At 46.6% G+C, this 24,243-nt stretch overlaps 1 protein-coding gene across 5 annotated transcripts in view; it reads left to right on the top strand.

Moving 5' to 3' along the window:
* The window catches only part of P3H2 (prolyl 3-hydroxylase 2), a 53,739-nt gene extending 29,718 nt beyond the window's left edge, over window positions 1-24,021 (top strand). For 2 of the 5 annotated variants that reach the window (XM_072344866.1, XM_072344863.1), the window contains exons 2-15: window positions 12,331-12,477; window positions 13,112-13,301; window positions 15,699-15,830; window positions 16,724-16,866; window positions 18,080-18,169; window positions 18,304-18,344; window positions 18,739-18,833; window positions 20,885-21,012; window positions 21,359-21,454; window positions 21,533-21,683; window positions 22,180-22,297; window positions 22,745-22,820; window positions 22,987-23,127; window positions 23,882-24,021. In XM_072344866.1, coding sequence (XP_072200967.1) covers window positions 12,331-12,477; window positions 13,112-13,301; window positions 15,699-15,830; window positions 16,724-16,866; window positions 18,080-18,169; window positions 18,304-18,344; window positions 18,739-18,833; window positions 20,885-21,012; window positions 21,359-21,454; window positions 21,533-21,683; window positions 22,180-22,297; window positions 22,745-22,820; window positions 22,987-23,127; window positions 23,882-23,974 — 1,641 coding nt within the window. In that variant the 3' untranslated portion in view covers window positions 23,975-24,021. Of the gene's footprint in view, window positions 1-12,330; window positions 12,478-13,111; window positions 13,302-15,698; window positions 15,831-16,723; window positions 16,867-18,079; window positions 18,170-18,303; window positions 18,345-18,738; window positions 18,834-20,884; window positions 21,013-21,358; window positions 21,455-21,532; window positions 21,684-21,959; window positions 22,142-22,179; window positions 22,298-22,721; window positions 22,821-22,986; window positions 23,128-23,881 lie in introns of those variants that run through there. The other 3 variants (XR_011904692.1, XM_072344864.1, XM_072344865.1) reach the window with 3 other exon arrangements.
* The last annotated feature ends 222 nt before the right edge of the window (window positions 24,022-24,243 follow it).

Raw genomic sequence — 24,243 nt, forward strand, 5'->3', positions numbered from 1 at the left:
AGGGGCCATTGCTCAGCAGGGTGGGTAGCAAGCCCTCTCTCCTCACTGCTGTTTCAAAGAAAGCTTTTCAAGTAACTTGGGAGTCTGAAATTACCCTGCTGCGATGTGTCAGCTGTTGACACAGCAACATGACTGTATGTCATCACTTATTTCCTGCCTGAGGAGTCGTAAAGCCTTTTCACATTATTTGGGCCCATGTGCTTTCCAAAAGCTGAGCTTTATTATATGCCTCTTGTCCTCGCTGTCCTCCTCTTCCCAACTGGTCTCTGGAACCTTCCCTTTTTTGCATTCTTGAGGTCTGCAGCATGAGGACTTCCTGAAGCCTTCAGTTTGGTTTGGCCTGGGAGAAGCCCAGGTTGGACATTAGGAACAGTTTCTTCTCACAAAGAGTGATGGGGGTTCGGCACAGGCTGCTCAAGGAAATAGTGGAGTCACCACCCCTGGAGGTGTTCAGGAACCATGGAGATGTGATGCTGAGGGATGTGGTTAGTGGGCATAGTGGGGATGGGTTGATGGTTGAACTAGATGATCTTAGTGGTCTTTTCCAAGCTTAAGGATTCCATGATTCTAAGCACTGCCTACCTGCTCTCTCTAGGCCACTGTCATCATATAAATGAATAACAGCCTTTCCATGGGAGGGTTAGTAAGGTCTCCTACTTCCTTGTGCAGCTGGTGGAATTGTAAGTCTGACCACTTTCTCTGTCCAGCCTGGAACTGGAAGTGCTTGCAAGCTTGGTTGACCTGTTGGTCATAAGAGAAAAGTGAGCAATATGACACACAAGTGAGAGGTGGACGTTGCCTTGAAGCCCTGGTTTGAGGTGTCCAGGTGTGGTGAAGCAGCCTTAGCCTGTGCCTGGAGAATAGTGTGAATATCAAGTTGCAGAAAGCTGCCCATTTTCCTATCCATGCCCAGGTGATAGCAGGTGTGAAGGCTCAGCTGGAGCCACTGGTCTTTTGTGATCCTTCACACAAAGCATCACTGTTTCTTTTTCTGCCAGAATGCTCAAAGGCTTCTGCTACTGTTTTTAGTTTGATATAAAATCCAGCCTGGGCTTCCTGAAGGATTGGAGGTGGATGCTTTTCATTCTGACCCATCACAAGACAGCATTTTTGCTGCTATGCTGTCCCATATATCATTGCTTTTTCACCATGCCAGCGTGAGGACAGGTCTCTCTGTGCAACTGGGGATCAGACATATGGATGGTCTCATGCTAAAACCTCTTTGGTGAGCTGCTGAAGAAGGAGCTTGGCTCTGGTCTTATGTCAAGTAGGACGAGGGAAGGAAATGCCTCCAGCTTGTTTGTGGTCTGGCAGCTGGAGAGCTTTCTGCTGCTGTCACTGGAAACCGTATTTTTTTTTAATGCTTGCCTCATTCCTGAGATGCTTCTGCTGTGTGCCAGCACTGGAGCTCAGCAGCATCAGCTGGGTGTGATCTGCAGACACCAGGGGTTCTGACATGTCTCAGCATAGGGCTGGGCAGATGCACAGTGTGACCAGAGAGCCTCTAAAGGGAACCTGTGTGTTAGAGTGGCATGACAGTGCTTGAACACGCACTTCCCATCCACTCTTCATATTGAGGAGCATCCTGCACCCCACAAACATGGCATGAACCCCTGGGGGGGGGGCACTTGCACTGAGCAGTGCCAGGGAGAAGGGAGGGATGCTGCCATCGCTTCGAGCATCTGCAGCTAACAACCCACAGTGCTGAATGTAGAGCTGGTGATAGTTATGCCACTCTGCCCACGCATCCATTTGACTGACCAAATCACTGTTTAGGTCTCATGGGTTCAGTTCTGTGGCCCAGATTTACTTTGGATGGAAAGCTGAGTGTTTCCAGCATAGTTACACCTGCGATGATTTATGCACTGAGTCAGCCTCAGCAATGACCAAAACACATTTGTCAATGGTTCTCCATATTTATTTTTTCTAAGGCTTTTTTCTTTCTTTCTTTCTTTTTTTCTTTTATGGAGGAAGTACGCTCTGCTTCTTTAACAGTAGTCCAGGCTGAGAACAGATGAATGGTTTTCCATTGGCTTCTGGAAATGAACAGCTGTTGTTCAGCACGTTGAACAAAAAGACCTTGTGACAAGAATGATTCTTAAAACAATACAGAAGCAAAAAGCTAACAACGGGAACAAGGAAACCAGAAATTAAATACAACATTGTGGCTAGATGCATATACCAGGGAGTGAGCCCTAGGGTGAGCCCTGGGGGTGCCATTAGCTCCAAGCTGCCCTGCTGTCTGCTGTGTCTTCAGTTCCATCCTCTGCCTGCTTTGGTTGCAGCCATGGGTCATCTTTAAGCAAGTTATAGGAACTTGGTAAACTTGATGATGATTAGGTTCACTACCTCTTATCAACATAATTAGCATTAGTTCCTTTCAAAATCCCTGCACTGCTGCATCTGCTTCTTTTAAGCTAGGAAAAACTCAGACCTGGTAGCACACGGTGAGCGAGGCAGTTCCTATGACTTCATTCACGTCATGTGCTGTCACTGGAGCTGGTTGCAATGTTTTCATTACTAAAAAAAATAATTTTTTTGAGGATTTCTGGGTTTGCAAATTTGGTTTTCAACAAATGGAAACATTTGCAGAAGGGGGGGGGGAATTGAATCAACATCTGGCAGTTCCCTCAGCCACCAGATTTTTTTCTTTTGCTTTGTGGATAATTGCAAAAAAAAATCTAAGCAAAGTATCTGTGCAAGTAGAACCCTCACTGTCTGGGCATGATTGATCAGGGATGTTGGAGCTTTTCCTAACTCTCTTACTTCATCCTGGCACCATCCACCTCTTCTGTCCTGGCTATTTCCACTGGAGATGGAGCAGCTCTCTGCTAAGGGCAGGAGCCCCCCTCACCCATGTTGGACAGATGGACAGACTAGGTGGAGGGCAGGCAGCCACCCTTTCCTGGCCACAGCTCTGGGCAGCAGAACCATAGTGACCCTGACCCTATTTGACTTCTGTGTAGATTTGTGTCTCTGTAACCAGCCTTTTATGAGATTTGTCTTTCAAAGAGAAACCGCGGGTGGGGATGGGAACAGTGACAAAGAGCCACTTATAAGGATTGAGGGAGCTCTTGCAGAAGAACAGTGCGTAATTTTAAGATCAACAGAAAAATCTTGCAATGTCTTAAGCCCTGAAATGTCATCTGAGGTATTTAAATGCTGTCATCCAGGCTCCCGGCTACTGGGGTCAGGAGGTTTGCATTGCTGTTGGACGGCAAAACTGAACCATAGAGAAGCTTAGAGACTTCTTGAAGGATTCCCAGCAAGTCAGAAACCAAGCCAGGAACTAAAAGCAGAAACCCAGACTGCCCGGCCCCAGTGCTGTGTTCAAACACTGACTTCTTGCAGGATCCTGAATGCAACCATGTCCTCAGCTGGGCAGGCAGAGAGCTGCCCCACAGCCTCCTTCTCCTGTGTGGGGAAGGCAGAATGGGGTGAGCAGTGATGGAGTAAACACCTGCTTCATTCCTGCAGGGCATACACACATCCTTCAGGATGTTGTGGCAATGAGAGCTGGGAAATGAAGAGGCTGACACTGGATGAGGAGCCAGTGGGGGATTGTCTGTGTCAAAGGTCTTAATGATGGCCATACAGATGGCATCATTGGCTCATCTCTTGTTCATTGATGCAGTTAAACTACTGTAGAATAGAGTTGGTCAGGCAGGACTTTTTTCCTTGTTGAAATCATGACTCCTAGCAGGGCAGGCAGCAGCTCACACAGTGAAACCTATGCAGCAGCAGATCTTATGACTCCATTACTGTGCAATTGTAGGGCTTTTTGTACACTAATTAACCAGCAGTTTGATTTGAAGGCGATACGTCATGTTCCATTACAAACAGGCAATTGTAACTCAACATCCTGGCCCTGTGGCACAACGAGAGGCATGAAAGTGGTGCTCTGTGTGCAGGTCACTTGGCAAAGGCTCTCTCATTCCCCTCTTGGATTAAATGTCATGATGGAGAGATGGAGCCGAGAGGGCTGGTTTCATTCCTTGCAGCAATAGAGATCAGAGCTGGTTGTGATTTGAGGGAGACTTTGGACTCCTTACCTACAAGCTGGGGAAAGTGATACCTCTTCCAGGGGCCCTCCAGGCTCAGCTAGGATTAATAAGGGAGAGAGGGAGATGGAGTAGCTGTGATATTTTGTTTTTATTATTAATGATGTAAAGCAAAGCCAGGGCATCTCTGTGAATGATCACTCTGGTTTGCCTATGGATTTGGCTGCGTTTTTCCCCTCCTCTACCCTCTGCTAATCAGAGCAAAGTTTGACTTTGCAGAGGAGGGTTCAGAAAGCACCATTTCTCAGTGTCTGAACAAAAACCTGAGCGTTTCCTGGAGTAATTAGGTCCAGGCTTTCAGGAAATGAAGGCCGTCTAGTTGATAAGTGTTCAGCAATGATTACCGACCTATGGCTGGGGAAAGCAAGCAAAGTGTTTTCATTTCAGAAACAGCAAATCCAGCTGAGACTTGTGGAGTGTGTCATGTATGGAGGCAATTGTCCAAGTGGTATGTGGCCTTGCTGGCTGCAGCATGAGCCAGATTTACCCTGGAGCAGTTCCACAAGAGATGACTGCAGGGTTGCACCATGAGGCTGAGCTGTCTGTGCCCCTGGGTGAGGATGGGAATATCATTCTGGAGGCTGGTGTTGTTCTCCTCAGAGCGAGGAATTTCTCTCTCAAATTAGTGCTCATCTGTTTGTAGAGCTGGAATAGGGTAAGAGTGACATTTGGAAGAACGGGATTAGGTCATCTCCAAGTGAAATACCTGCTTCTTCAGCAGTGTTGGGTAAGCTGATGGTGAAAGCACAAATATGGCTTTATCAGTGTGGTTTTGTTCCTGAGTCAACCTCAGCTGTTCTGAACCCCATATCTTCTGAAAACTCTCATGGAGCCTAGCAGCAGGTCTTGCTTAGCTATAAATCTGGTCTGCTGGAAATAATACACTGATGTCTTAAAATCTCCCAAATCCCCTCTTTATTGCAGTTTATATAAATGTCTTCCAGAAAGGATTACACAGCTCAGTGGAGGATAGGTCCAAGGATGGCTTTAAGCACAGTGGTGCAGAGGCAACTCCCAGTTCAGGAAACCTATGAGCTGCTGTTTGCAGTTGTGATGGTCTGTGTGAAGGTCCCCATTTTTTAGCTCCATCCTGGTGCTCTGGTCACTCCTGGGAGCTTTTAGACCGATCCAGCTTGGCAGTCCATACAGTTGGTGCACTCTGCAAGGCCTTTCTTGTCTTTTCCAAAACAACCGAGGTTACACTGCAGAACTGCAGATATATTTTCATTTCCCTCCTCGTACCTTTTCCCTTTCTCAGCAAGCTTTGCTTCCTGGTAAAGGCAGTGGGATGCTGGTCCAGTGCCTGGCGAATCTGTCAGATCCGCATAGTAGTGCAGTTTTTTCAAGTCTTTACAAGATGCTCATTTAATTGGAGTGATGATGTGATGTTTTCCTTAATCAGGCCTGCAATGCTGTATTGTCCCAGCACCATCATGATGGATTCCAAGTATTCAGCAATTGGGATTTGTAATCTGTTGGTTTATAATCTAATCCTGGAAAAGGTATTCTAGAAATGTTGCGTCAGAGGAAAAGATGGTCATCAAAAACGTTTCCTTAAAGACTTACAAGGCTTTGGAATGTGGTGGAGATATGTATATATGCTATGAGTCTGTTTTCTCTTTGGGGTTTAGTTTGTTTTCTTTTTTCCTGTGCTGTCTTGCAGTTGCTTGGAGCAGAGGGAGATAAGAAGCTCTTTCTTAGATAGCCCAGTGCTGTTTGCAGCCCACCCCCAGGGTTATGCATCCTGCTTTTTAAACAAATGCTCTGGTACTTGTTTATTTAATGGAATTATCTGACCTCAGTCACTGTTGGGAGTAGGTTGGTGCCTTCTGTAGTAAACAGCCTTTCTATTGCAAAAGGGAAAAGCAGGGAGAAGCAGACTTCAGGCTCAGCTCAGGGTTTCAATAAGCTGTTTGTCAAAACTCCTGGGTTGCAAGAATGGGCATCATTTTGTCCACCATATCAGCCTGGCTTCCTGGCTCTGCAATGGTCACGAGTAATCTTTGTGTGCTCACACAGAGGCATTTTCTAGGGGCTTGCAGGGCTGCTTGGATGGTCTTGAGGAACAGCAGAGAAGCAGATGCATTTTCACAAGAAGCTTTGGCCCCTGATGGCCATTCAGCAGCTCATCATGTCCAAGGCTGGAAAGGGAGGAAATTTCTGCTTTAAGAATTCCTCTGTTTGTCTCAGGTTTTCCTGTTGTGTTTTTCTGAAGTGCTTTAGTTTTTATTTCTATGCAGATATCAGTGGGGAAGCAGCTTTGTCAGAAGTCTGCTGCAGTGCTTGATGTTATCAACCAGTTGCAGCATCCCAGGGTGCTGTCAGCAATAGGAAATCCACATGTGAACTGGGAGGCTACTGATCTGTGGGCCTCGAAGAAGGGAGAGAGAGAAAAGCAGGAAAAACACATAATCTGGAGATGGAGAGCCCCTGGTGTTCTGCTCATTTCAGGTCTGATCTCTGAGTTGCATTGCTGCATGCTTGCATATGTGGCAGGGAAGTGCTGTTGGTGCTATGCAGGCAGGAGGAGCTGCTATTGTGCTTTCTTCTTAGCACATGGATGGCGTCAGCCTGTCAGGCACAGGCATACACTTGTGGAATAAACACTTCAAGTTTGTTTCTGTGCAGATGCAGATCCGTGTGTTGTGGATGACACTTGTGTTTAGTCCTAGGCACTGTGAGGCTGTCTGCAAAAGCATCTCATCCTTTTCCAAGTATCTCCTGCCTCATCTCTGTGTCATCACATCTCTTCAGCTCTCATCACAGATGTGTTGGCTTTGTTTCTGGTCCACTTCAAATGCCTTTGGGTTGCTAAGGCTGTAAGGCTTTGTGGAAAGGAAAAAGAATATGATGTTCCCAGGGCATTCCTACCATGGGGTGAATGCCCTGTTAGCCTCCCCATCTGCCTCTTGCTCCCACAATACCTCCCAGCCTTTCAGCTGCTCACCTCAACACTTGGAGGAAGGCTATGCATGGGAAATCCTCTGCTCTGGAAAGCCTGGCTGGTTTTATAGCTCCCTTGTAGTATTTCCAGCCAGGTACAGCTGGTAGAGGAGCCCACCCATGGCCTTGTGCCTATGGGTTGTTGGTAGAATCTGTTGTTTGCTGCTCATATGCTTTACAGGAGGCTGGAAAGGAAACATGGGGTTTTGTGCCCAATATTGAAAACTCTGCTGTAGGGATTTTGATATTTTTCTTCTTTTTGCCAGGAGAGTCCGCACTGTGTATTCTAGGAATTTTTCCTCATTAAAAATGCTATTTCACACACAGCACAGCCGTCATCATAGTGCATTAAATGCAGCCAAGTGTTTATGTAGGACAGAATTTGCCTGGGAGTGTTTTTCACAGTGGGTTAGGTCAAAGTTCAGTAAACACAAACACATTTCCCACTGCTTGCTCCATGGATGAGTTCTGCAGTGTGTCATTGTGTTTGGGATTTATGTGGGAAGGGGCTTTCCTGCTGGGAAATGGCTTAGCAGGAAGTCACTTGCCATCAGTAATGACCTGTTTGCACGTGAGGTGTTGGTTGTACCATGGCTGCATCTAAGCATATAATGCAGCATCACAAACGTGCTGAAATCTTTGTTCTTAGTGTCTGGGAAGAGTTTGAGAAAATATGCTGGAGAGGGAGGGAGGGATGACCACCCTTCCAAAGAGTGGTGATGCACTGGCACAGGCTGTTCAGGGAGGTGGTGGAGTTGGCATCCCTGGAGGTGTTCAAGGGCCTTGGAGATGCAGCACTGAGGGATATGGTCAGTGGGCATGGTGGGGATGGGTTGTTTGTTGGACTGGTTGATTTTTTGTGGTCTTTTATAACCTTATTGATTTTGTGATTCTGCAATGTGTAGGAAAGAGGGGACCAAGGTGCTCTCTGGCTCTGAGCTTCAAAATGAGTTTGTCTCACTATAACTTAAGATCACCCCAGTGCTGATCTTAACAAGGATCTGTGGCAGAGAAGAGTACTTGTGTTGCACAGTGCACTCCCAGCACCTGGGGGATGCAATTCGCCCGCTCTGCATACCCACATGAAGGCTTATATAAGACAGCACCAGTGTGGCTCAAGTAGGAGATCAGTTAGAACGTCTGCTTTCTTTCTTGGTTAATTGAAAGAAAAAATTGTTCCATGAAGCATGTTGAAGTGGTTTGCTCAGTTCAGTTTTAAGTTTCCAAGTATCTGCCACTTGCTTTAGACTAATCCAGTGTCTAGTCAGCTCTTTTGACCATGCGCTACCAATCCACATGTTTGTGTGCTGAAAAATTGTCTGCTGGAATAACAAAGAAACCCAAACACTTCCTAGGCTTCCTTTCTCATGAGAAGCTCCCCCTGTGCCAGCTCTCCAGATGGGGTCTGTGGGCAGCTCAGGCACCTTTCTGCCAGCACACACATCCATCAGCAGACGGAAAGTTTCCTGATCAGCTCCTCCTCCTCCATTTGCAGTAATAAAACAGTTGAGACAAGGTCACACGCTATTTATAGCCATCTCATGCTACTTGCTTCTACGCACCCAGGCAGTAATCTTTGCACAGACACAGCAAGATTAATCCTTCACGAAACCGAGTCCTTTATTCCCCTTGTTATCTGTGCTTACCCGCTCCTGAAAGCAGAGCCCTGTGTGCTAAGCCTTTGATAAAACACAGCAGCAGTGGGACTGTGGAAAAGTTTTTTGAACAAACAACATCTGTTCAATAAACCAGGGGCTGGATGGAAGGTTTGAGACCTTTCTGGGTCAGATGAATGGTTTGAAATTTGTTCTCTGCAGTTCCGTACCAAACTCAAGCACGGAGCCATTCCCTGAGGTGTTATAAAGGTGGATGCGTGCACAGTACTGCAGGGTTTTGGGGGATCTTTCTGGTGTGTAAAGCTTCTTCACCCCCAGTAAAGAAGTTTAAATTCCAAGTGTCTTGCATGCTGAAGATACCTTAATGTTGGAATAGGTTGAGTTATGACTGTAGTCTATTAAAAACCATCTGGATGTGGTGCTCAGGGATATGATGTAGAGGTGGGTTGTTAGGGTAGTATGGTTAAGGTTGAGGTTGGACTTGATGATCTTGAAGGTCTTTTCCAACCTGAGCAATTCTATGATTCCATGATTGTAGCTGTAGGCGTCCTTGTTTGTTGCAGGGGAGTTGGGCCAGTGACCTTTCATGGCCCCTTCCAACCCAAACAATTCTGTAATTCTAATTGCCATTGTCTGATAATATGTTCAGTGGAATGGGAATTCAATATTGAAATTTGTTTGAGGTCTTGGTTATATTGTGTACCACCACCCTTTTCTCAAGTAGGCAGTATCAACTGTGCGGTGGCATTGAGGTACACCTGAGACACAGACTGTGCTGCATGGTGAGTCCAGGCCAGTGATGTCCTTGATGGGAATGGAATAAGCAACTGCTTTTGTGTTTGATCAGTTAAGTTTGATCAGTTTCTTTGATCTTAAGTTTTGTTTCTTAAAATCATTTTCCATTTTTCCATGGGAAAAAGAAAAATCAGTATCAAAACCCAGAAACACTTAAAAAATATGTTTTCCCCTTCTTGGCTCTGTCTGTTGTCATGGCAAAGTCAACACGGATAGGGTGCTCCAGGGTCTACCTAGTTGCTGATGTTCTGACCTGGGGTGTCTGCTTTGGCTGACGTACCCAGGGCTTGGTGTAAAGCTGTAGCAGCATTCCAGAGATCTCATCCCAATAATGTGAACAAGGAGTCCTTAGAGTACATACCAAGGTTGTGCTTCCACAGTTGTCATTTTTTCCTTGCTGATTTTCCTTCAGTGTTGGTTGTTACGCTATGTTTTACATTTACATTATGTCCTGAGAGCTGTACTAAGATCAAAATCAGTAACGTGCTTTTCTTACAGTCCCTGAGTTACTTGGCATCTAAATAAACAATATGATTCCCCTGTAATATAAATACTTTTTATTATTATTGTTATTATCGTTACTCATTTAAAACAATGGAAAAACAGGCACAAGGAAAACAATGTGATTTTTCCAATGACTGCACAATGAGATTGCGACAGGGCCAGGAACTGAGTCCAGGTGCCCTGAGTCCCAGCCCAGGCCTTTAAACACCAAAATATCCTTTAGTGCCTAGTGAATTTGGCAAAGGTTTCCTTGAAGTGTTTCATAATTAATGTCAGTACAACTCTCTGAACGTGTCTTACTTACTAGTTAGGAATTTGCTTTTATATACAGACAACCACTTAGTAACTCCCCCAAACTTAGCAGCTGTTGGCTTCTTTGTGTTACTTGAGTCTTTCTAAGGCAAGTGTGGGCTATGATAAATTGCAAAGTGTTGAGTTGGAATGCTCTGCTTTGAGTCCACTTAGCAAAATCAAAAGGTCATCTCTGCTGTGAGGAGTCAGCAGGACAAAGCATGGGGTGAGCCTTGTTTTGGGGGAAAGGGAGTTCTGCTGTGTCTAGAGATCAGACTTTGCTTATCTCATGGGGGTGAGTTTTATCCAGGAAAAGCTAAGCCTGTCCTATCATTTGAGGCAATTTTCATCAGCTTTATGGATAGGATGATCTATCCCATGACCAGCTGACACGGCTTGCCTCTCATGGGAGCCCCCCCTTGCTGAGATGTGTCTGCTCTCTTAAGTCTGCATGTGCAGGATGCTGCCAGAAAAGAAGAGACATCTGTGGTGTGAAAAGATGTAATTTCTCTGGGCAGCTCAAATAGCAGCTCAAATAATAGCAACCTCTGGATCAGGTCAAAAGCTCTGTCCAACAATCCTCTTGCCCTGTTACAGCCTCTCTGATTGCAGGGTGCAGCGATGCTCCTGCATGCACTCAGTGTGACCTGAAAATTCCCACTGTGAGATGCTCTGATCAGTGCTTTGTATGTACCAGACACTGTCCAGCTGAGATGTGCTTTTTCCAGGATGGGATTATGTTGAAATGAGTTTTTAGAGGATGGGATATACATTTCTGAATAAGAATTTCTCTCTTTTTTTAATATGTATATATGTATTATTTCTACATGGAAAGTGTTGGGGGTTTTATTGTGCTGTCTCTGCAGTGATGTTGCTCACCTGCTGGGAAACCAAGGGCTTATTCTGCAGACTGGGATCCTGGCAAAGCTTTCTTAGGCAAAATCAGATCTGGAACTAAATGCAGGTGTTTTGCAGTCTGCAATTAGAAGAAACCCCAAAGTCAGAATCTGCATTAAAAGGAGTTTCTTAGCATTGGGAAGTCAGAGAATCAAGAGCTTGAGAGAAATCTGGAGCTGAGTCTCAGAATTTGGTTCTCATCTTTGCTCCTATTTCTGCTTTGACATTGGGGAAATCACTTATGGTATCTGTGAGACAGAAGAAACAGAATTAACAGTGGGAAATGCCAAGGGATAAACTGTTACAGATCCTTTCCTGGCAGTGAAAGCTTCTCTGTACCCGCTGTCAGCACGGAGCTAATCCTGGAAATCTTCTAAAGTTTGCACAGGGCAAATTTTCTGCATTTCTATGGGCTGTGCAGTGCAGTGGTGCTTTGGTGTTCAAGAAGCAGCTCTCGGGGGTGGGTGGGAGCTGGGATCTCAGCTCTTTTTCAGAGGTATTCATGTGTGCATCCTCAGCCAGCCCTGCCCTGGCCTTGCTGGGACTCCCCTTGCCCAGATGAACTGAAGCCATGGCTTCGCCATTTGAGATGTCAGTTGGACATATGCATGCCTCAAGCAGGATAGGCTTGGGAGAGCCTGCTCAGCATGCAAATGTTCCCTGCTGCTGTCTCTGCACGTTGCTGTTGGGCAGAGGCATTGCTTTCCTTCAGGAGCAAGTGTCTCAGCTGTGCAGGCGGCATCTGACATTATGGGTCATGCAGATGTTCACCTGAACATCTGGCCTGCTCCCTGCATCCTGCAGCTGCGGATGTGTGGAGCATTCTGTCTGTATTTGTTTAGGAGGCTTTCTCTTGAATGACACTAATGTCTGGTCTCAGTCATAAACTTAAAAACCCAAAATAATTGGACACGTTAGGGTAAACTCCTTTCTGTCATTATCAACAGGGTCCAGTTTTTTGCAACAGTACACATCTGAGCAAAATAAATGGTCTCAAGTCCCCAGCCATTTTCTGTACACTCTGCATTCAGGTTTACCTTGCTTATCCTTTCACTGCCCAGCCCAGTGGTGTCTAAAAGGTGTCCAGCTACATCTCTTAGCAGATAGAATCATAGATTCAAAGAACAGCTTGGGTTGGGAGGGACCTCAAAGATCATCTAGTTCCAACTCTCACAAACAGCTGTACGTCACCAACTTGGATGGTCTTTCTTACCTTGTTACAGCTGAACAAGCTGGAGGAGGCAGCAAATGCAGCTCACACCTTCTTCATGGCAAACCCTGAGCACATGGAGATACAGCAGGACATTGAGAACTACAAAACCACAGCAGGGAAAGTCAGCTTGATCGACCGGGAGGCCAAGCCACACATGGTGAGTCTGAGCTGAAGAGGTGCCTGGGTTAAGTGTCAGACAGTCTGGACTAAAGAGATTTGGGAGGCCAAGAGAGCATCATCTATGAATGGAAAGGTTCTTGCCAAGGTCCATGTTATAATACAGCAAAACAAACTTTCCCTTTCAGAGCTCTTCTTTAAGCCAAGTCAGCTCCTGTTTTCACAGCACTGCTTACTATTTTTATGATGGCTTTGTCCCCGTCTCAGTCCCTCCCTTCAGGGAGCTCCTAGGTCATTTGTGTTGATTACATACCAGAAGCTCTGATGGGTACCCTCCTTCACACTATTGGGCAGATACCAGCTCATATTTGTTTCATACAGGCTGGGTTCTTTCACTTGGGAGGGCACAGCTGTGCTGGTGACAGTGTGTAGTGACAGTCAAGGGACAGCTTTTTACATTTCTCTAAGGAGAAAGGCCGACATGAATGTCAGAGCCATCCCGACATTCTGATTTCACAAGATCCACTGACAGCTTAAGTGTGGTTTGGTGCAAGTGCTTACACCTTGTATATGAGTAGGGAGACTGTTCTGTCCTTGCCCACTTGTACTTCTTCCAAAAAGCACCCATGGTACAGAGGTCTGTACCTGCTGACTGTCTCCTGCTGGCTTCTCAGGAGGATTACAGTGCTGGTGTCAGGCACTATGACAAAGAGGAGTACAGGTTGGCCATCACCTTCTTGGAGCGTGCACTGGAAGGATACTATGCTGAGGATGAGGACTGCCAGATCATGTGCGAGGGACCACAGAGGTTTGAGGAACACGAATACCTGGAATATAAAGCTGGCCTCTACGAAGCTATTGCAGGTGAGATCTTTTTGCATCTTACTGGTTCTCATCCAGTGGACTGTCAGTGTTTTTAACTGTTGAGTTTGGGCTGCGTAGCAGAAACACTGACTCATGGCTTGAACTGTCGAATGAGCACCTGGTGGGAAAGCAGGACCAACCCAGGGGAGCTCAGATGAATGCAATTGACTGTGGGTGTGGAGCCAGGATCCACCCCTTCCCAGACCTCACTTAAGGGTTAGCAGTGGTGGTGAGGGTATCTCCTTGGTGATATCTGCCTATTTGAGGTCTTCTAAGGGTAAGCAAATTTTCTTCCTTTGTTTTTGCATATGTGGCTGCTGTATCTGGGCTTGTTCCCATTTGCTGCAGCCCAGAACTTTGATGTCTCACTATTATTGCTGTACTTTCTATCACATTTTTACATTACAGCATTACATGCTATTGGTTGAGTTTGGTGAAATGTCTTTTCTCCCCTCAGTGCTGTTAGTGAGTAATGCTGCAGGATTAAGACCAGAAATTGCAAATACAGAGGACAGGGAACCAGGGCATCTCGTTCTGGTCCTGAGTAGAAGGAAATGAACTGGAAGAATTACACTTCCAGATGTATGGGGCATCAGCAGCATTCAGTTAGAGCTGGATTAAAGGCACTTTAGCATGAACTGCCTTGGTTTCTCCCAGCAATCTCACAGGAATTAATAAGTAGACTTTACTGGTTATATTTTCTCTGATTTTTTCAGTGCACATGAAGAGAGCAGCTGAGTTGACTTGGCCCTGCTCCAGATGGACAGGAAAGTTGCCAAAAAGGCTCAGGATGTAGATTTCATTCCCATCCAAAGGGATGGATTTGTCATTAGCGAAGGCCCACCTAAGTATGGTCTTGTCTGAAGCCTCTGGACAGAATTGAACGTGGCTATGCAATCTTTGGATTTGCATGTGAGTGAGCCAGAGGGCATTAAAACTGTTTATTCTCACTGGGAATAAGATTACATGTAATTTGTTGTAAGGGGTAAAAGAGCAATAAAAACTGTTTGCTAGAAGAACTCTTATTTATCTGCTCTTGGTCTTGGAGTTGCATCATACATTGCAGTTTTGCTTCTTTCATGGGAAGTATTTCACTCAGATGCAGATTGTTTTTGGTTTTGCATAGTTCTGCTTGCCTAGCAACAGGAAGTTTAATGAAACCTACCAAGATGAGAAACCACTAACATATGAATGTGCCCCCTCCATGTGTTCAGGACAGGTAGTATGGGGCTTTGGGCAGCCTGATATAGTGGGAAAAGGACTTAGTTGGACTAGATGGTCCTTTAGAAGGTCCCTTCCAACCTAAATCTTTATGTTACTGCTATAGTACAGGATGAGTATTTACATTTCTCCGAAGCCCCATTCTTTTTTCAGTTCCAAACTAATTTGTTGTGCCATTGCAAGGCGTAGAAGCATTCACACCTCTCCACCCAGGGACAGATGCATTTCAGTGCACTGATTCCAGTATATACAGCCTGTTCCTTGGGTACCCTGACTACTGACTGAAAGCAGTTCTTGTCATTGATGGATTTTTTTCCAGGTCTGGGATGTTTAAAGAGATCTGAATGACAACAAAATTATTTATGTCCTTTCTCTTCCTTGCTTTCCTTAGTACGATACCCTGGGTGTATGTTGTAAATCAGACAGCTGCTCAGGCTACCTGCTTGGAGAAAATGGGGGCTGTTTTGTGTTTCCAGTTAATTTCAGCACGGATTCCTCCGGCTGTTTTCTTGGCAGCTACAACAAGTGCTTTGGTAGCTGAGCACATGTTTTTTCTCAAGCCTGTGTTTGTTTCTGAAAGTTTTTAATGGTGTACAGAAACAGAGCAAGCAAAGTAGATTTGTACTTACACTGCAGCAAAGGCTCCAAACGGGAATCAGATGTCAGCTTTGGCTTCGGCATCATCCAGCTGATACAATGCCTGAATTGTGTACTCCCACTGATCAGAAAACGTGCTGATGGCAGATGTTTACCGCATGCTTTCATTACCCCAAGAGATATATCACTGAGAAGCAATGAGTGCAGGGATTTTGCTGCCAACATGAGCTGATTGGTGCTATGAAAGTGGCTGCAGTGTCCTCACACCTCTCTTGCTTTGGGGTTGGCTTTGGGGTTGGCTTTTGGGACTGAGCACCTACCCTGCACTTTCCTGGGCAGTGGTGGCATCTCCTGGGGTGCAAAAGAGATGCTCAGGCTCCCTCTACAGTTGGCAGAAGAACAGCACTTCTCCGGGATGGGCAAAACATGACTGAATCTCCATTGGCTTTGGAAAGGAGGCTGAGCTCATTCCTCTAGGTGTTTAGTCGCTGCTGGGCTGGAAGCTGCACATCCTTCAGTTGGAAAAGCATGATTGCTGTCTGTCCTGGTGTCAGCATCATCATTTCCCTCTTCTCTCAGATCACTACATGCAAATCCTGGCCTGCAAACATGACTGCATTCGAGAACTTGCCACGCGCTCGGGCCGCATCTCACCCATCGAAAACTTCCTTCCCCTCCACTACGATTACCTGCAGTTTGCCTATTACAGAGGTAAGGCCCATCTTCCCGCTCCTTACAGCTCTTGCTGTGTGGTGGAACTTTGTTCAGGAACTTTGTTCAGGTATGATTTGTTCCATGGGATATCAGGATGTTTCCCCATGATGTCTGTGCTACCACAGTGCAGTGGCGTGGTCTGGAAGAATTAGGAAGCAAAAGGTATGGGGAAGCTCTCTGTTCAAAAGTCCTTTTCCTTTTGGATCAGCTGAAATGCACAGTTACATATTATAGTAAAATACCAGAAGTATTTTAAACCACCAGCTCAGTTTTAAAAGCCCAAACTTAAACATGATTATTCTTAAAGAGGTTGTTCTTCTGGGGGATCCTTTCATTTGATTTTTCAGTGTTAAAATTTTGGGGATTTATAAGTTTAAAGCTTTCTGAAACCCATAAATAATTACGAGCTTATGTACATAGATTGCTCCAAAAGTAGTACCTTCTATTTATTTCCATGGAAACTACAACAAAGAGCACAGTAATGCTATTTGATAGAGCAGATTTCCAGCTGTGAAATGCCACTATTCAACATAGTCGCCTCCATTAGCTGTGCCTTTTCATCAGTTTTGTGGTCCTGTATGGTATTTTGTTACATTCTGTTCTAAAAAAGAATGCCAAGGCAGAATTCTGATTATCTCATGTAGTAGATGCCTTCCTGAAAAGGGCAGAATGAGTGAGGGTCAACATTTACGTTCAAATCAGATGCTTCTTCATTCATCAGTGCAGTGGGAAGAGAGCTGGAGTCGGCTGTGTTTCTTACATAGTGTGCAGGCCTTTTAAAAAGCTTTATTCTCTAAAATGAGAGGTTTAATGTGTTGGTGGAGAACACCCAGAGAGCAACCGCACGTGGAAGAGGCTGTGCCCCTAATACCTGCTGTGTTACCTCCCAGTTGGTGACTATGTGAAAGCCTTGGAGTGTGCCAGGACCTACCTCCTCTTCCACCCAGATGATGAAGATGTCTTGGAGAATGCAGCTTATTATGAGGACCTCTTGGAAGGTACTCTGGATCCAGCCACTATCAAGCCCAGAAAGGTGAGATTGTGCATCCCATACAAGCCCTTGGTGTAGGTTTTAACAGAAGCATCTGGCTCAGAATTGGAGCAGCATGGCAGCTTTCCCACATAGGCATTGCTTTGAAAGCAAATGTGGAGCTGCTGGGCCAGGTGGAGATATGCTGATTGTAATGGTGCAAATCGAGAACATGGGGGGAGAAGCTGGAGAGCAGAATCTTCTGTAAATGGAGCCTTCAGCTTAATAAGGCCTGAGGAAGGGCGGTGAGGGCAATGTCCACATGCCTCAAGCAGAAGCCCTCCCTTCCCTCTGTGCTCTGGAGGAGATGTGGAGGAGGAATGTAATGAGGCCCTGAGCAGAGGGCAACCTCTGTTAAGAGAGGGCTGGAAAATATTTTCCCAAGGGAAGTTTGGGATGTCAAGTGTTGATACTTGAGTCACTGCCTTGGAGTTGAGTGCTCAGACTGTCCTGTGGGGAGCAGGGTGAGGCTGGGTCAGGCAAGCAGGCAGTGTTTGTTCAGTCATCCAAAGGGATGGGATTCAGAGCATCTTCATTCTCAGGCATAGGGCTGCTGTTCTCACATTGCAGAAGAGCAGTTCCTCCCATCACAACCCTGCAGAGGCTCATTCCCATTGGAGAGGTGGGCAGGAATTGGGTATTCCGTTCCTTAGGGAAATTGGTGAAGTGCTTGAAAAGAGAAAAGCTAAAGAAGGAAACAAAAATAATGATTCTCTCTCCTGAGAAAGCAGATCCAGGGAGAAAATAACAGATGCTGAGAAAAGCATTTCAATGTTATCCTTTGGTTTGAAGTTTTCTGTGACAAAACAACTGTTTTTTACTTTGTGAAGTAGGATAAAGCCCAGTATTTTTTTTTTATATATATATCTTTCATTAAAAAAGAAACCCTTAGATGGATAATTTCTACCTTTATGATGCCAATCCAGTATCCCAGGCTGCTGCTCATGGGAAAAGGATGGGGAAACTGAGGTGCAGCCCAGCCAAGGCCCTTGCTCCAGCATCCTGGGCCTGCCTCCTGCTCTGGGTCCTTTATGTCACCATCTTACCCAGCTATTCAGAGGCTTTCTGTGATACTATTCACATGTATCTGGGGACTTCAGGTTTCCTGAGGTTGCTCTAAAGCATGGCCAAAGCATCCCCCAGTTTAGAATCAAAGAATATCCCACATTGGAAGAGATTCCACGTGCAACTTCCTCTCTTCTCCTGTTTCTTTCAGGAAGCAAAAGCATTACTGCGTCGGTACAAGCTGGAGTCTCATCTCCTGCGGGTGGCTGCAGTTGGCCTGGGGTTCACCTATACAGAGCCGGTAAGGCCTGGGTTCCCTGTAGTGGGGTGTTCAGGGGTTCACCGCCATAGGACTGCCTTGCATCTTGTGTTGCCCTTGTGAGTGGAGGCTGTGTGTGGGTATCAAGTTGAAATTGACCTCCTTTTTTCCCTCAGAACTACTGGAAGAGGTACGGTGCCCGTCAAGATGAGCACAGGTGAGTCAGCACCTCATTCAGGCCCCTGTGACATGACTGTGGTGGTGATACCCATCAGCAGCCACCTCAGCACGCTGCTGTGGCCATGACAGGTGTTCCCATAGCTGAGTGCCTCAGAACAAATAGTGGAGCAGAGGAAAGTTGGTGGATAAAGCCAGACTGCTCTGAAGGGTTTGTTGGGTGCCCTGCTTTGCTGGTGGAAACTGTTATTCCTGTTACTGGAAAAAAAACCTTCAGTTTTCCATTGGGTTTCTCCTTGGGACATCTGTATGAAATATTAATTTGCTCTTTTTTTTAAACATATTGGCTTGCAATATATGCAAAGCAACATAACTCCCAGACATGGAGACCTGTGACCAAAGTCACAATGCTCTTCTTCTCTCTTGCTTCTCAGTGTCCCATCAAGTATCAGCAGTGAGCCAGAGGACGGGCCCCGGCTGTCGCTAACAAAGAAACCCACACCAAAACCAGATCGAGAGCTGAAGGAGGGTAAGTCCAATGAAAATTTGTCAGTAAAAACAGAATGTTTTTTCTATGGCAGCTGAGCAATGATGGCCAATCTGACTTGAGCAGTAACCTTTCCTTCAGGTGCTTTCCAAGGATGTTCCCTATTGTCTGGGTTGCAGGAGGATGCTGTAAGCCTTAGGTTTGGGGAACACTGGCTTGACTAAATGGGCTGGATTACACCACATTAACAACCATTTATGTTTGCAGAGTGGCTTGTTACATCATACTTTGGCTTCCCTCAAATGACTTTGTTTTAAAGCCCATCCGCAGGGATTTCAACTGATTTCAGCACATTCTCAGCTGCCACAGAAAATACCATAATGTCTTCTACTAATAGACGAGGGAAACCTTGTAACAATTTAGGAAAACTAGGTTGTGGCCAAATACCAATGTGTGTTCCTCACTGCAAAACAACAGGATCTCAGTCCAGGAGGTGTTTTGTGGGCCAGCTCCACAGCAGCTGGCAGTTCAACCTCTCTGTAATCCAATGGATGGAGGAAATTCACAGCTTTTGCAGCCCAAGTTGTCTCTTGCTGCTCAGTATCTTGTTCAGAGTCACTTTCCCTTCTTTAGCCATGCACGTAAAGTAGGAGGATGTTGAAGAGCTGCTTAAGCCAAGAGCTTGCTGATTTATAGTTGTTGGTTTGTTTGCCTTTGCAACCAAATAATTTCACCGTGTCTTTCTCTGTGCTGTGCTTTTATTCTTTCTGGTTTAGTTTACAAAGAAAACTGAGATGTTTCAAAGAAAGGAAAGGATTTTTGTCCACCCTGCTGCTTTATGTTTCCCTTTCTTTTCTCTTGGAAAAAGAAAAGGTCAGAAGAGAAAAAGAAAGGCTCGCTTTAATGTTGCGCTCCAATTTTATATGGAACTTTTTCACCTCTTCCCCTTTTCTGTCAGTTCCTTCACTCGCAAAAGCCCAAAGAATTCCTCAGTATCTTTGGGGTGTTTCTTTTTCACAGAGCATACATGTGGATCCTTTGATCTCAGCCTTGGATCCGTGGCTCTCTTCCAAAATAAAGTCACCCCATTGCAATTTTATCTTTAGGAAATGTAAAAGCCCACCAGGTCATGATGCACTACAGGTCCTGGAGTGTGCTCTGGCTTCTTGAAAAGCAGCCTAGGCTTTAAATAATCCCCATCCATCTCTCCTGTTTTAAATGAACAGTGAGAACATGGTTGCCAAGGGCTGATCCATGGGTTAATGTGTTGTGGCAGACCAGAATGGAACATGACTGCAGGAGGGTAGAGGAGCTCTGGTGTTGGGCCTGTGGCTTGTTTGGTTCAGGGGCAGTCAAGGTTAGGAAATGTTATCATTATGTTGCTTTTAAAACTCAAGGGTTAAGTGACATGACACTGAACAATACAAATTCACTATAATATTGGGAAGATATATCTATATAAAAGCTGGAACACCTGGTTCCCATTTCCAAGGCTTTATTTGGAGAGCAATTGAGTAAGAGGAATGATGCTGCATGTTGGACAAGATGATCTTAGTGGTCTTTTCCAACCTTAATGATCCCATGATCCAGACAAGAGTGAGGGATTGTTGCAGTGAAGGGGTGACTGTGGCAGTTCTGTGGCCTCTACAGGGGATAAAGATTGTCCTCAGGGTCCCCTGGCTGTTACATTCCCCAGTGGGATCAAGCACAAGTGATGTTTGCTTCCACTGAGGACAAGGGCAGAGAGTGGCTTTGTGTGCCAAGCCAGCAGGAGTTCCAAAAGGAAATGCAATGGCTGGTCAGAAGAGCTAGCTTAGCCAATGTCTCTCGTTATGTCCTGCTGGGTTCTGGCATTTTCAGGATGCATTTGCAAGGCTCTGATACTCTTGCAGCAAATTGATTTCACCTCTGGGTGTTTCTAATGCTTCTGTTTCTTTTCTTGTTGATGTGAGACCAAGCTCTGCTCTCTGCTGTAAAGCTGCTTCCCTGGAAGCACACCCGGCTGACTTCAGCTGGCCCTCAGCCACAGTACAAGATGTCAGCAAGGCCAGGCCATGTTCAGCAGGGTTGTTTTGTGTCTCTCTTTCCATCAGGGGGTCCGCTTCTCTACAGTGATGTGAAGTTCGTCTACAACTCACAGCAGTTGAATGGCACCCAACGAGTGCTACTGGACAATGTCATCTCAGAGGAGCAGTGCCGGGAGCTTCACAGGGTGGCCAGTGTGAGTGGATTGTGTCTATGGGAGATGTGGCTGCCTTGTGTGTCCAATATTTGATGCTCTCCAAAATGTTTGGCTTGTCAGAGCTGAGTTCTGTCTGCCTACAGGTAGGTTCAGGGCTTGCCCCTTGTTTCTGAGCACTGCAAATGGTGTGATGCTGATGGAGAGAACAGTCAGATGCTTATCCCAATAATATACCCTTAGCTCCAGCACAGGAGCTGCTGGTCCTCCTTGGGCTGATCCTGGGGGATTAGGGAAGAGAGTCCCAGTTGATTGTGTTGCAGATTTCTCCCCCACCTCTCCTGAGAAACTACTTCACAATCACTCATGTTTGTGTCTGTCCTGACAGGGGATCATGTTGGCTGGAGATGGCTATCGGGGCAAAACCTCTCCCCATACTCCAAATGAGAGATTTGAAGGAGCCACTGTCCTCAAAGCCCTCAAGGTAGAGTTCCCATTTCTCCCCTCCTTGCCCCTCTGCCTGGCATGGCATTAACTCCTCACCCTTTGTCCCTGCCCCCAGTATGGCTATGAGGGCCGGGTCCCACTGAAGAGTGCCCGTCTCTTCTACGACATCAGCGAGAAGGCCCGCAGGATCGTCGAGTCCTACTTCATGCTCAACTCCACACTCTACTTCTCCTACACGCACCTGGTGTGCCGCACTGCTCTCTCTGGTGAGCCTTGGGGGTGGCACTGGGCTGGTGTTGAGTCCCCCATGGGGAGTGACAGCATGGCAAGTGGGGGACATGAGTCTGGGAATCTCTCTCTTTTTTTGTCTGGTGCTTAAAGTGATGGCTAAGAGCTGGGCAAAGCCACTCATCTGTAGCATGGGCACTGCTGACCCAAAGCTCATTTCTGGGGTTTCTCTTGCTGTTTGTGTCTCCAACCTTTTCCTCTTTTCTTTCTTCTCTTTCCTGTCTCACTGTCCCTTTTCCTTTCTATCATCCCAGCTCTCCATCTCTCTTCCCATCAATAACAAACAAGTAAAGCTGTTCAAACCTGACTGCTCAGGTTTGCCTTTTCTCCCCTACATTTTCTTTGTTCCTCTTGCTTGTCAACACCACCTGGAGTGGAGCCAGGGCAGGCTGCCCCCATGACAGACACCATAGAACATGGCATTGCCACTTCATCCACCCCTTCTTCCCCCTTCCTCCCTATGGCCCTGCCTAGGCCAGCAGGAGAGGAGAAATGACCTGAGCCACCCCATCCATGCTGACAACTGTCTCCTGGATCCTGAGGCCAATGAGTGCTGGAAGGAGCCTCCTGCCTACACCTTTCGGGACTACAGGTAGGAAGGACAGAGCTGTCCCCATCTTTCTCCCCATGTATGGGCATGCTGCTGCAAGTCTGTAAACCCTAAAGCTGGTGTGTCCCAGTACTGGCAGAAGTGACAGCCAACAGCAGTAAACATCATGGCTAAGCTGCAAGCTGGAGTTGATAGCTCTGCAGTACTTGAGGGTGAGGAGGTCCCAGTGTGGCCTCCAGGACTGTACGTCTTTAAGGCTTTTTTTGGTGCAAAATGAAGGGTGGAAGCTGGTGTGACTTGGGACATTCTGAGACTTGTCCCCTGGTCAAGGAGTGATCTGCTGGTTCTCAGCTGTGGCTCCAAACCAGCAGTATTTGGGTGAGATTGCTCTGGCTGCTGTGAGAGGAAGCAGGGAGGGCTGTCCCCCCCTATCAGGATGATAGACCCAGAGCGGTCATCTCCACAGGGCTCTCCTGCTTCTTCCCCCAGTGCCCTCCTCTATATGAATGCAGATTTTGAAGGCGGCGAATTCATTTTCACTGAGATGGATGCCAAAACAGTGACGGTGAGTCAGTGCCCTTTCCTGGCTGGGGCATTTCCTAGTCAGCTCAGAGGCTGCACCATGCAGGAGCCCTACGTGGTCCTGGAGCCAGACACCCAGCAGGGCCCTGGGACACAGGGATCCCAGACATGGCCAGTGTGTGCCACCTTCAATGCCTGTTTTCCTGCAGGCATCTATCAAGCCCAAGTGTGGACGAATGGTCAGCTTCTCGTCGGGTGGTGAGAACCCACACGGAGTGAAGGCAGTTACCAAAGGCCAGCGGTGTGCTGTGGCTCTGTGGTTTACCTTGGACCCGCTTTACAGGGAACTGGTGAGTCTCTCCATCGCAGTGCAGGGAGGAGATAGCAGGCAGCCAGCATCCTGCAGGGATCCAGAGCATCCTTAGTCTCCAGTCCCACTGTGTCTGTTTCCATCCCACCAGGGACACGAGGACAAAAGGAGGGAGGGGCTCTTAGGAGACCCCCCAGAGCAGTTTTCTCTGATGGGTACCCGGGGATGGTCCAGGCTGGGCTGGGATGTTGCATGGAATGCTGTGTGCAGGAGGGCTGTGTGCAAGGCTGGGGCTGTCCGCTCCTGACACCTAGTGGCCAATAGGCCGATGAACGAGAGCAACGTGGGTGATACAGGGAGCTTATAAGCAGGAGGGAAGACAACTTTTACATGGGTAGATACTGATAAGACAAGGGCGAAGTGCTTTAAACTAAAAGAGAGGAGAGCTAGATTCGATGTTAGGTGGAAATTTTTGACAAAGGTGACAGTGAAGCTCTGACACAGGCTGCTCAGAGAGGTTGTAGATGCCTCATGCCTGGAGATGATCAAGACCAGATGGATGGTGATAAGGGACCTGCAGTATGTCAGCTCTGCCCCATCCACCACAGCACCAGGAGGGAGGAGCAGGTTAGGTATTGAGGTGAACAGGGACTTGGATTCATTCTGTCCAGCAAATCCTCAGTATGTGTCCAAGCTGCCCTCCTTACGCACTGCAGGTCCTCAGAGGAGATGTGTGCTGTGCTGGGTGAGCACTGAAGCTCTGCTTTGTGGTTTCTTCCCTTCCCTTCTTGCAGGAGCGAATCCAGGCAGATGAAGTGATCGCCATGTTGGACCAGGAGCACCTAGGACCCAGTGAAATGAACATCAACCCAAAGGATGAGCTATGAACTAGGCCAAAGACTTTTTCTATTAAATATTTATTTAATATTGTTAATCTTATTAGAACCTTTCTATTTTTGTACAGAGATGCTGTATAAATTAACAGGTTAATATGATTGTGGAGTTTTCAGGAGTGCCTCTTCTGTATTTAGCACAGCTCTCGCTGGGACCCCCTCATCCCTGTGCCAGCATCTCCTGCTTGAACTCTTTGCTGTTGGGGTTCCCTGTCCTTCCTGAGCACTGCTCAGGACCCACTCAGCCCTGCTGTACCTCCTTG

Source organism: Excalfactoria chinensis, chromosome 9 (assembly GCF_039878825.1).
Source record: "Excalfactoria chinensis isolate bCotChi1 chromosome 9, bCotChi1.hap2, whole genome shotgun sequence".
NCBI lineage: Eukaryota > Metazoa > Chordata > Aves > Galliformes > Phasianidae > Excalfactoria > Excalfactoria chinensis.